This window comes from Vulpes vulpes, chromosome 13 (assembly GCF_048418805.1).
Source record: "Vulpes vulpes isolate BD-2025 chromosome 13, VulVul3, whole genome shotgun sequence".
In the NCBI taxonomy this organism is placed as follows: domain Eukaryota; kingdom Metazoa; phylum Chordata; class Mammalia; order Carnivora; family Canidae; genus Vulpes; species Vulpes vulpes.
The window spans coordinates 36,914,802-36,928,172 of NC_132792.1; the positions used below are offsets into that span (position 1 = coordinate 36,914,802).

General features: G+C 42.8%; 1 protein-coding gene across 3 annotated transcripts in view; it reads right to left on the minus strand.

Annotated features, from left to right (window-relative positions):
• Positions 1-13,371, minus strand: part of MATN2 (matrilin 2) — a 149,441-nt gene that overhangs the window by 12,822 nt on the left and 123,248 nt on the right. For all 3 annotated transcript variants that reach the window (XM_072734240.1, XM_072734239.1, XM_072734241.1), the window contains 3 exons: positions 6,631-6,753; positions 5,290-5,412; positions 2,897-3,019 (listed from right to left, as the gene is read on the minus strand). In XM_072734240.1, the coding sequence (XP_072590341.1) occupies positions 2,897-3,019; positions 5,290-5,412; positions 6,631-6,753 (369 nt within the window). The remainder of the gene's footprint in view (positions 1-2,896; positions 3,020-5,289; positions 5,413-6,630; positions 6,754-13,371) is intronic.

Genomic DNA, 13,371 nt, shown 5'->3' on the forward strand with positions numbered 1-13,371 from the left:
TCCCGTCAAGTGTCCGCCTCAGGGCCCGTCACCCATTCCCCCCCACCCCCCCCGCCCTCCTCCCCTTCCACCACCCCTAGTTCGTTTCCCAGAGTTAGGAGTCTTTACGTTCTATCTCCCAGAGAAGGAAATTCTTAAATCAGCTCAGCTGTCATCTCTCCCAGAGAGCCTTCCTAGTAACGCCGCTTGGATTAGTTATGCTCTGTACTCCTAGCAACTACTGATTTATTCAACAAAAATTTGCTTCTTGAGTACCTACTTCACACAAGGCAGCGGGCACAGTGGGATTGCAATAGTGACCAAGGCAAAATCCCTGACATGAAGTTGCTTCCAGTCCAGTGTAGTCGGTACGGTACTCCACATGGCACACTGGCTACCTGATTACGTGTCAGCCTCTCTGGTCTGCCAGTTCCTCCTCAGCAAGTTCCATGTCTTATTCACTTCTGTACCCCCATTCCTGACACACAAGAGTTGTTCAATAAATGCTTGTTGACGGAATAAATGAAGGAGGTGGTGGTGTTTGGGTAGCATACCTGTAACTACCCTATCAACTCATTGAAGCTTAGAAATGAATCATCACTGTGAATTCTTTATCTGTATGGAAGCTCTTCAGGCAACTCAAATGGTCGAAAGGAAAGCTCTATGCGAATATTTAAGCAATCTGGGAATCTGGGTATGGACAGACTTTTTGTTATTTAGAGCTGCATAAAAAAAATGTACAGATCCCAAATGAATGATCTCACTTCAAACGATCTACAGTATGTACTATATATAACATTGTCTTTCACATATCAAGCAGTTGTCTAATATTTGGAAGTCGAACACAACAATATAAGCAAGTAAGGACACACAAAAGCAAAATTATTTCTGTGTGTGGCCTCCAAATAATATGCTAGTGTGTGTGTGTGTGGGGGGGGCGGGTAAGGGGGCTGAATTCTTCTCTTTTCCCGTTAAGTGCTTATCCCTATTATTCAACTTATTGACCATTTATTAGTGAAAGAAGAAAAGGTCAGTTCAGGGCTTCATTTACATTCACAGCCTATTCTTGAATCAGCAACAACAACAAAAAACTCTCAGGCGGCCTGCACATGGCTCTCCAGCAGATTGTAGAAACACTGGAATAATTTTCCAGCAGCAGGTCTCTTTTGTCGTCTTCCCCACACACTCTTTTCTTACAGAACAAAATCAGTACTTGCAGCCTGTATGCATCAAAAGGCACAAAAGGCTTTTCCAGGAAGTAAGAATGCTGGATAAAGGGGAAGAACATAAGGGAAGAAGTCCCAGATTTGTGCTCTCTGATCCAGGAAGAATGATGGCTCCTTGGTTGGCTACTTGTTTGCAGGAGGGTCGCTACAACCATATCTGAGCATTTTCCTTTCATAGTTAAGGAGATTGCAATGGAGCAGTGTTTTGCCTTCAGAATTTAATTTTCACAGAGTTTCAGAATTCCAGGGTTGGACAAGACCTTAAAGATGTTTAAAGACAAGACCAGTACAGCCCTCTTGTTGCTTACATCTTTATGATAGCCCTACCCAGTAACCATTCAGCCTGGATCTGAACACCTCTCATGATGGAGAGATCACCTCGCCATTAACGCCCCACCTCTGGACATCTCTGCTGTGGATGATTACAATAGCTAATATTTTTCGGGCAGTTAGTATGTGCCAGCATTGGGCTAAGCACCTTTAAATACATGATCTTTATTACTCATGGCGATTCTGTGAAGCATTATTCTTCATATTATATATATTTTTTATTGGAGTTTATTCCTCATATTATAGATGAAGAAACTGAGACTCAGAAAAGTTAAATAATTTGTCTAAGGTCACACAGGTAGTAGGAATAGGGGTTGAAGTCCAGGTCTGTCTGACCCAGAGTTCATGATCTTAACTAACTAATCACGCAGCTTCCCTGACAGTGTCTTTGTCCTCATGCTGAGCTATAGCTTCTGACCACTGTTCTTTCTTTCCCTGTGGGTGTCATATAAATCACAAAAGAAGTAACTGTCACTTTGGTATTGGAATGGTTCCTCAAGTCTTTTTCTACAAAGATCCCCAGTTTCTTCCTTTATTTTTCACTTGACATAGTACTGAGCTTCCTAAGTACAAGTACTAAGTATAAGCTGCTTCCTAAATCTTGCTTGTCCTTACCTTTTTTTTAAAATATTTTTTCTAAAAAATAATGCATTCACATGGAACAGAATTTAAACATTACAAAAGGACATATGTATATGTATGTATGTGTGTGCATGTCTATTTATCTAATACAAATAGAAGTGGAACTGCCTTTAAAATATTACCAAACTGCTCTCTAATGGTTGTACTGATTCAGACACACAGTGATAAGTTTATAACTGCCATTACGATATACCTTTGTCAACATGAGGAGTCATCAACCTTTTTGATCGGATAATAGGTTTTAAAAAAAGATATCAGTTTTAATCTCTCACTATGCATTTTCTTTTTAAAAAAATGGTTTGTATGTTTCATGTCATGTTTAGAAAGGTCTTCTCTACTCTGAGCTCACAAAATAATTTTCCTTTTTTTTCCTGCTACTTTAGAGAGCTTTTTTTTTTTTAATGTTTAAACTTAGATCTATCTTTCTCTTTCTTTTTATCTTCCTCTTCATTTTAGCCCAGAATGTAATTCCCCAGCACAGGGCAGAGGAAAAATCTTACATCTCTCATTTAGATATGCTCATTCAGCCTCAGATCACTCCAGCCTTTTGGCTGATAGCAAATTTACTGTCAGTTAAAACCAAAAGTTTTTCCATAGGTGCCTCAGTTAAGCTCCATTATGGGAGAAGCAGAGGTGAAGGATTTGTTTCCTGAAAATATTCCAAAGAGCAATTGCTCCCAAACCAAATTAAAGCAGAAAGTCAAGTTCAGATCACTTACTCTTGCACCGTCTTCCATCCTCAGCTAGAACAAATCCCTCTGAGCATTTGCAGATGTAGGAGTTGCCATGATTAACACAAATGTGTTCACAGCCGTGGTAGGTCGATTTGCAGACATCCTTCCCTGAGGGAAATGTAGGGAGTTGAGCAACCTCATCCATGCAGGAATGAGCTAGACTGAATGGTCATATCAGGTCACGATCACAGAAGTAATCCATTTTTATAAAAACCATTTCCGTTTAAACTTCCTCCATAATATGCCCTTTTTTCATTCTAATACTCAGGATAGGGCATGGGAAGGGAGAAGCTCTTCTCAGAAAGCCCCAGCCCCCACAGGTCTGAATGGTTAGATGGGTGATTGGGTATCCTGTATTTCTTATTAATTTTTAGAATTATTTAATGTTGCTTTGGGTTTTGACTTTCCCAAACTACTGATTTTTTTTCCCGTAGACATCCCAAACACTATAGTTTTAATTAATGAACGTTTCTCATGTGTGAGGTACTTTAAATGCTTCAGAGTAGTTACAGCCCTCTAATCTTCACAACATTCTGTAAGAAGACAAAAGCAGGAATAATTATACCCAGTGTATACATGAAGAAACTCAAAACATGTCACAGAGTCACCTGAGGTCTTGCAGCAAGTTGATGGCACAGCTGAGACATGTGTTTCCCATGTGCTCCTCCTCCATCACATGAAAGCCTATAGCTCTTCTCTGTCATTAGCCCCCAAGAAGGAGGAGTTTCCTATAAAGTTGGCATTGGTAACTACAGATCTCCCTAGAAGTGGGAATGGTGATATTTGATATAGTGATCAAATTCCAGAAGTGGACGTTGGGCGTGGTATACAACAGCCCAATTTATTAAGCAAAGAATATGTTGCATGAATAAATGGTGCACGTGTGTACACTTGCATTCATAGAAATAAAATCATCAACAGCTTGGGCAGAGACAATGGGCAGAACTGCAGACATGGTCTCCACAGAGAGAACACTGCAGTGTGAAGGCAAAACAGGATGGTGTGGGGAGATCTGCAAAGTCAGGCCAGGGTCCTGTTGGCATCCCGGGAGTCCACTGTTCAAAAAGAAAATCTCGTTCAAGGTAGGAGCCCCTCTTCCCAGTGGAGGAATGAGGACAGTGAGCTCCTCTTAACCTGGCTTTGTTGACATGCAGGAGGTCCCAAGTTACCTCAAAGGAGTCTGCAAGGAAATTCCCCCAAATCAACTTCAGAAGCTAGTGAATTGATTTTGCCTAAACTAAAAAAGACCCGTCCTGCCCACTGGAGCAGAGTGCCACTAAAGCAAGGAGACAGTTTCAAACCCCCACCTCATAGGGACTTAGCAGCTCCGAATCTCACAGTGGAGAAAAATCCTTGCCCTGTGCTCTTCTAGTGACTACTTCACCAAGCTCATGTGCGCTCTCTCTCTCTCTCTCTCTCTCTCTCTCTCTCTCTGTCTCGCTCTCTTTTTCTGTCCTGTGATAGTTCATTTTATATGTCATCATATATAGACATTGCCCAGGCTATTGTGCCCATCAAACACCAGTCTAGATACTGCTGTGAAAGTATTTTTTTAGATGAGATTAACATTTCAATCATTAGACTTTGAGCAGAGTACACTCCATAGAATCGGCTTCCTCCAATCAGTTGAAGACCTTCTGAGAAAGAAGACTGAAGCCACCACCACCACCTGAGGAAGAAGGAATTCTGCTTACAGACTACTTTTGGAAAGGAGCTGCACCAGCTTTTCCTGGGTCTCCAGCCTGCCGGCCTGCCCTGCAGATAGTGGACTCTCTCTCTCTCTCTCTCTCTCTCTCTCTCTCTCTCTCTCTCTCTCTCTCCATCCCTGTCTATAGGCACACACACCTACATCCTCTCGGTTCTATTTCTCTAGGTAAACTGATTAATATACCTTCTAAGTACTTTCAGAGTCTGTTCTGAGTGACCTATAGAAGCAAATGATAGAGAAAATGGATAAATAAAACCCACAGAAAAAGCCCTTAGTCCCCTTCCCTTATTTCTAAGGTCTTGTGAGAAGCAAAAGTGCTGTAATTATCCTGTGATCCTCATGATAATTGCTGGCAGAGATTCTAAGTCTGTCCAATGATTAGCCAGGCTCTGTGGGAGGCTGTGGGCATCCACACAGTAGTCATGGAAGGGCCAGCAACTGGAAGAAATGGAGACACAAAGAGCCTGACAACTCAGGACCCTGACTGAGAAAGTCCTGAAAAACTAAAGGTCTCCTATAAGGATCGATAGCAAACACTCTCAGAGCACCTATGGCAGGAACTTGTAACTGTAACATTGCTCATAAGGGAAGATTTTAAATATTAAATGAAGTTATATAACTTTCCAGTCCAGCAGACAGAAGAGTTCATCTCTACCTGGAGACCACTTACTTCTGCAGCGCTTCCCATCTTCAGCAAGCCGGAATCCTTCCCGGCACTTGCAGATGTACGACTCATCACTGTTCACACAAATATGCTCACAGCCATGGTTTACTGATTGGCAGACACCTTTCCCTGAGGGCAGGGGAGCAAGTTAACACAATTTTACCAACATAAAATTTCCCCGGGCTTCACCTTGGAAGATCCATCCATCTCAGCCACCAGGTGCTCCAGGCCCCCTTTTGCTCAGTGATCCATGGGAGCAAAGTAAAAATTGAGGATGAAGTTCAACGGCTCTAATTTAGGTTAACTCTTCAAACTTCCTCATTATCCTCTGCAGCACCACTAATCAGCACCTACTTCAATATCTCATTAAATGCAATCAGTCATTGGCTTTCTGTAGATTCAGTTTCTAAGAGCAAATGGAACATTACTGGTATGATATGGTTACTTAGAAGATTAAAACTCAGTTTAGATTAGTGGTACTGAAATTTAATTTTGGCTTTGTCCCTGACACATGGCTTTGGAGAATCACTTAACCTCTTGGAACCTTACCTTTCCTATCTGTCTGGAAAATGAGAGCAATAATTCCAATTACCTATCTCTTCTTCAAACATGTCAAATATGAGTTGTTCTTTGCAAAGTGCTTTGAGAAACTTGAGGGAAAGATGACCGATAGGGATGAAAACCATTTGCTCAGGGTTACATACTTCCCTTTGATTAAACAGATGCATCTTGGCCCTATCTAAGAGGCTTTGCTTTCTGAAACAGAAGAATGGACTCATCAGGCGGTGGTCTCTTTGAGAGATTTGTGCTACCAGCAACAACAGAGGCTCAGAGAAGTGAAACAACTTGCCCAGCTAATAAATGGCAGGGCTAGAAGCTGCTAGATCTTGTTTCTTGCCACAGGGCATAAAGGAGCAACTTCTCTTGTAGTTCTAAGCACTACGTTTTATTTCATTGTCCATTTCTTTGCTTGTTTGTGTTTTCTTTCAACAGAGTTTATTTTTTAGAACAGTTTTAGATTTACAGAAAGAAGGAGATAGCGCAGAGTTCCTAAAACACCAAACCCAGTTTCCACTAGTATTAGCAACTTATATTAGTGTGATACATTTGTTACAATCAACGGACCAATATTGATACATTAACACCAACTAACATCCAAGGTTTATTTACATTTCCTTAGTTTTTAACCTGATGTCATTTTTCTGATGTCATCCAGGATCCCACATTATACTGAATCATCATGGGGCATTGGCTTTTGAGAGTAGCTGATTTAAACAGAGATCAGGATAGTAGAATTTATGCAAAAATCAGACACAGTAATGTGAGACAACTCCAATAAAAACTTACTTCTGCAGGTTTTCCCATCTTCACGGAGTATATACCCTTCAAAGCACTGGCACACAAAAGAGTCTCCACTGCTTACACATGAATGTTCACAGCCATGGTCCCCCACAGCACAGGAGTCCAATTCTGGGAATCCAATTGGAATTAATAAAACAGAAGGAAATGGTTCATACATCAGTGACTTAATTTGATCTGTTTCTTTTAGTGACTTACTCAATCTTAAAAGACATTTTAGATATCTTAAAGCAGTGTCTTATCCCACAATGCACATTTCAAAACAGAAAATATGTCTATGTGCAAAAATTCTTCATAAAGAGTACATAAAATAAAATCATTTCCATAGGGAAAATGAACAAAAGACATGCAAGATAATTTATAAGAAAGACAGATGGCCTATAAATATTAAAAAATAAGTTACTCTTTATTGGCTATAATCTAGCTGTAATATCAACTTCTCCACCTATCTACTTATGTATGTATGTATGTATGTATGTATGTATGTATGTGTTACACTTAGATAATCTGTTCTCCATTTATTTATCCAGTCGTCAACTATTTCATGTGTTCCTACTCTGAGTCAGGTACTCTTCTAGGCTCTGGGGATTTAACAATGAGTAAGACAGTTTTGCTTTTGTGAAGCTTACATTGGGCAGCAGGTGAGGGAGAGAGGAAGGGGGAAGACAAACAATGGACATATATATATATATCTATCTCAGATGCAAAAGGTGCTGTGAAGCAAAGCAGGATAGGGGAGAGATGATGTTCCCTGGGCTGGGGAGGGCATGTTATGTTACATGCTGCAGGAAGTTATGGTGCCACTGAGCAGAGCCCTGAAAAGATGAGTGAACGTGTGGTATTTGGTTAGAACAGCACTCTCAGCAAAGAACAGCATTTGCAAATCACAGAGGTAGGAGTGTGTGTGGCACGTTTCAGGAAAGGCCAAGAGCCAGGCATGACCCAGGTCATCTGAGCCCGGCAGGGGATGATGCCAGTGAGGCCCACAGGGGAGACCATCTGGGATTCACAGGCAGCAGTGGAATCTGAATGAGAAAGGGTCACTGGAGGGTCTTGAGAAGTGGGTGGCATGAACCGTCTTTGTTGTAAAAGGCATACATGAAGTGGGTGAGGAGGGAGAATGGAGGCCACCCCGGCCAGCATGGTGACACATGGTCACACTGTTGGCTGTATGCTGAAGGTAGAGCCCACAAGCTTTGCTGATGGCTTGATACGAAGAGGCCATCCTCATATGGATATGAGAGAAGAGTCACGGATGATGGAGGCTGCAGAGTAAAAAGAATGGCTTTGCCATCCACAGGGCCAGGGCAGCTTCTGTTTGTGAATCTGAGGAAACCAAGCTGATATTTTAAAAGCCTGATACTGAGCACAATGTGGGAAATTACTTCTTATAAGAATGATACACAATTCTGGGAGTCAACTCAATCATTTCAGATCGAGAAGAATCTTACAATGGATAGTCATTGAAGTCATAAGATAAAGGCTCTCAAGTACATAATCACTGGTATAATCAAGCACGGACCATACACTTATTTTTAAGGCATTTTTGCAGTACTTCTCGTTGGAGGGGAGTCCTGAGAACCACCCTGTGGGGTAGTGGAGGCAGCTGTTCTTAGTCTCACTTACCAACCAGAAGACTAAGGTTTGGGAAGATTAATGGCTCGCCAAGATCAATTACTAATATGTGATAGCACTAGACTCAAAATGTAATCTTCTGATAATAAATCCCATGTTTTCCCCAACTACATAGCATTGCTATATCATAAAGTAAGCTTTCAAACATGAAGGGAATTTTGCCTGTCTTCTTTTGGGCAGAAGTGCTGCCAAAATCTTTGAACAATGGGAAAATATTATGTTAACCAAAATTATAACTGCAGAAGAGAGTCAAAGTAGAGTTGGACCGTGTTATTTGAACATGACTTACTTCTCTGGGCACAAACTAGACTCATTATTAATGCACAACATTCCCCAGTGGCTTGGGGGTAGTTCTTCACGTAGTGTTGAGTGGAAATACAATTGAGTGATCCACAATACACACAGCTGGCTGGCTGTGGAGGTGAGCATTTTTTTCCTGTAAATTTATAATAAGAATACTCCATTTTCCAACATAATAAAACAGCAATAACTCTTTCAGGCCAGCCTTGTGAAGCCATAATCCAGACAGATACCTGTCCCCGCTAACACCCCAGCACACCCCTTCTTTCTGGAGTTTCTCCCCATGCCCTGTCCTGTCTTCTTGGCTCCATGTCAGGCTTTCATCATGAAGAGTAGCTGAGTCTTTCCATACGGCCCCTGAGCCATGGTGGTCTGCATCTGCACGGAGCAGATGGAGGCGGCCTTCCTTTATCTGAGCCCAAAGCCACTATCCACGTCACCCTTGGCCACAGACCATCACAGGAGCTCCCAGCTCAGTTTCTGAGCTCTCCTCAGTGTTCACATTAGCAGCTGTTTGAAATCTTATTGGGTGCATGCTTTTAAAGCACATGGCAAGTTTGGATTTTTAACCTTTTTCCTCCCTGTCTCCTCAGAGCAGCTAATTGGTGGAGACTAGAGCAGTGGGAATTCTCCACCTCACATGAGCATTAGACTTTTTTAAAAGGCAGAACAGGCACATGATTCAAAAATATTAAAGGGCATACTCCCCCTAAGGCGGGGTATCTGCCAAAGTTAGAAAATATACCTTTGACCTAGAAACTTCACTTCTGGAATTCTATTCTACAGATACCCTGGTACCATATGAGGGGATGTACTTTCAAGCTATTTATGGCAGCATTGTTTGTAATAATGAAAAGTGGGAAACAATCCAAATGTCCAGCAATAAGGGAGTTAAGCAGCTGTAAAAAGAATGAGAATGTGTTCTATGTAATGATATAAAATCTCCAAAAATATCATTGAGTGAAGGGGAAAAAGTGGCACAGAAGGGGGTATATATAGTACACCATTTTTCTGTGTGTGGGTAAGAAAATGGAGGAAATAAACATGTATATTTATATTTGCTTTTCTTCACATAAAGAAACATGAAGGATAAAGAATAAACTAGTGAATATAGTGTATTATTTGTCTGTTGCTGTGTAACAAGTTACCCCCAAACCTAGCCACTTAAAACAACATTCACTGTCTCACATAGTTTCTGGGGGTCTGGAATCCAGAAGTGGCTTAGCTGGGTAGTTCTAACTCAGGAACTCTCAAGACCTGCACTGAAGATGTGGGCTGGAGCGACAGGAGGGGCTTCCGAGCTCACTCACATCTTTATTGGCAAGCCTCACTCTGTTCCTCACTGGCGATTAGTGGGAGGAGGCTTAGGTTCCTCAGCATGTGGGTATCTCCACAGGGCAGTTTATAACATGGCTTCTCTGAGAGCAAATGATCCAAGAAATGAGAGAGAGCACTCGAGATGGCAGCCACAATCTCCTTTGTAATTTAATTTGAAAAGTGACAGACCATGGTTCACACAGACCAACAGCGAAGGAGAGGACCACACAAGGGTTTGAATACCAGCAGATGGGATCACTCGTGGCCACCTTGGAGGCTAGCTCCACGCCCTGCTGATAGGAAGGGAGGTGGGGAATGGGACGGGAGGGCAAAAGGGGGAGTAAAGCTTCTCAATGTGTCTTTTCAAACTGCTTTGATTCTTAGACCATTTAACCCTTTACTTATTCTTTTTTCTTTTCTTTTTTTTTTTTTGAGAGAGAGAGAGAGATTGAGGGATTGTGTGCATGTGCACACAGTATGAGGAGGGGCAGAGGGAGGGGGAAAGAGAGAATCTGAAGCAGGCTCCACACCCAGTGCAGGGCCCAACTAGGCTCAGTTTCACGATGCTGAGATCATGACCTGAGCTGAAATCAAGAGTCAGACAATTAACTGACAGAGCCATCTTGGTGCCCCAGCCCACTACCTATTCTAAAAATATGTTAAAATTTAAATAAAAATTCTTATGGGGAACAAAAGATTTAGAATGAAACATTTATTTGCCTCTCTCTCACCTTTGACTCTCTACATCCTTACTTTTAAACCTGCACCATCATTTTAGTCAGTGTTTTACTGGATGGGCATTTAGGTGGTGCCTAGTGTTCTAATATTATAAATGTTATTGTAATGGACACAATATAAAGGCATATCTGAAGATAAATATCCAGGAGCAGAAATGCCTAGTTAAAAGGTATGAACATTTAACAGCTGATAAATATTTCCAAGTTGTCCTCTAATGAAGTCATATCAGTGTAAGACAGTCTTGGCTTCAGGGGGTATAGAATGCTGCCTGGGTGTCTGGATGTTTTAAAAGCCCCACAGGTGGGGCACCTGGGTGGCTCTGTCAGTTAAGCATCAGTCTTCCACTCAGGTCATGATCCTGGAGTCCTGGGATCAAGCCTATAGTTGGGCTCCCTGCTCAGAGGAAAGTCTGCTTCTCCCTGTCCCTCTGCCGCTGCTCTTTCTCTCTCTAATGAATAAATAAAATCTTTTTTTTTTTTTTTTTTTTTTTTAAAAAGCCCACAGTTGATTCCAATATAAACTACCAGGGGTGAGACACTGGTGGTGGACACAGACCTTACGTTCAGAGACCTTCTCATGTGTCTAGATTACTCTGCACCTTTACCATCAAGAACCAAACACCACTGTCTTTCTTTTGAGCTGTTGCATCATCTACTGATTTCCACACTCTCTTTTACCCCCTCCAGTCCATTCCCTTCCCTCGTCCTAAGTCCTCTTTCCAAAATGCAAGTATTTTCACATCACTCCCTTGCTTTGCTTTAGGTCCTGAAAAGGACCCAGAATCCCCCCAGCCTCTCCTGGCCCACTCTCACATCCTCCCACTGCTAGGTACTGTCTTGCAGTGAGCCCCTCAGCACCAAGCCAGGGGCCCTCCCACCATCATGGTCTGCACAGCCATTCCCCTGCCTCTCCTTCCTCCCTATCCACCTCCCATTTCCTGAGGTCTTCCCAGGCCTCCCCACATGGGGCCTCAAAGCAGTAGGCACCGGCCCCTCTGGTAATAGCACCCTGTCACTGAGCAGGAAGTCACGTGCTAGTCTGGGTCTTCACCTGTGTCCTCCCTGGACTGCGCTCACGTGCGCTCTGATCAGGAGACCACACATTCACTGTGCCTGCCCTTCCCTCCTGCAGCTCCCAGTGCCCCCTGTAATGCCTGGTGAGTAAAAGGAAACATTTCCTCAGTTTCTTACTCTGAAAATTAAGGGTAACCAGACCCTCCTCCCAGGGGTTGTGTGCAGAGGTTTTATTTTTTTATTTTATTAAAGATTTTATTGAGGGAGCACCTGAGTGGCTTGGTCAGTTAAGCATCTGACTCTATCTCACCTCAGGTCTTGATCTCGGGGTCATAAGTTCAAGGCCCTCATTGGGCTCTATACTGGGTATGGAGCCTAATCAAAAAAATTTTTTTTATTTTTAAGTAATCTCTAATACCCAGTGTGGGACTTCAGCTCATGACCCCAAGATCAAGAGTCATATGCTCTACCAACTGAGCCAGTCTGGTGCCCCTACATATTTTTATTTTATTATTTTATTAAAGATTTTATATTTAAGTTACCTTTATATCTAACATGGGGCTTGAACTCATGACCCCAAGATCAACAGCTGCATGTGATATGCAGGGATACCAGGTGGCTCAGTTGGTTGATCATCTGACCTCAGCTCAGGTCATGATCATGAGGTCCTGGGATTGAGTCCTTCATCAGGCTCCATGCTCAGCAGGGAGTCTGCTTGTCCATCTGCCCCTACTGCAGCTCATGCTCTCTCTCTCAAATAAATAAATAAAATCTTAAAAAAAAAAAGTTGCATGTGCAGATGTGGAGGGTGGATGCTGGGTGGTCCTCACTCTCCCCCACACCAGTCTTGCAGAGTGCACACTTCACATTTGCTCAGCAAAATGTCCAGTTTCTGCATGTCATGGACATTCTGGGTCACTCAGTTTAAGGAGCCACATGTGGTAAATTAGAAAATGCCTAAAATATATTGTAGTCAACTTCCTGACTACAGGTTCTAGCTGCTTCCCATTCAACCAAGTCAGCTTCTGCTAACTTGGAGTCAGCTTCTGCCCAGAGTCAGATACTCCCCTACAGGACGGTACCTCAGTGTTTTCACTAACAGTTAAAGGGAGCCACCACCCCCGACTCACAGTCATGGGGTGCCTTCAGCCCAGGGAGAATGGTGGGAACCCTAGGAAGGAGTTCATTCATTCAAGTGTTTCTGAAGCACTTGCTCTTTGCTAGGCACTATTCTCGCCTTCAGGCTGGAAGGGACCTGGGAGAATTATTGGTCCAACCCTTTATTTTAGACCTGAGGAAAGGATGGACAGAGAGGGGAAGTGACTTTCCCAATGTCTCTTAATCTGCAGAGGTGAATTGTGTCAGCTCTGCTGGGGGCCAAGTTCTGATTAGACCACAAATCCACAAGGTTTGTGATTCCTGGTCCAGTGGCACATGTGGTGGTCGTCCCAGCTCAGCAGTCTACTCAGGCTGGAAGATTCTCAGAAGACAAAATAAAATAGTTTTCTCAAGGGAGGCCAGGCCTGCAAACAGTTTCATGTAACTCTAACGGCTGGTGGTGATCTGTCCTGCCTGCCCCTCCAGGTCCAGGGCTCACCTGTTGTCCTCTGGCATTCGGTACTCAACACCCAGCACACTTCAGTTCCTTCAGTTCACTCACTGAAACTGGGCTTCCTTCTGCACACTGCTTCCTGTGCTTAGGAAACTCCTCCTCCTTTGTCTTAGG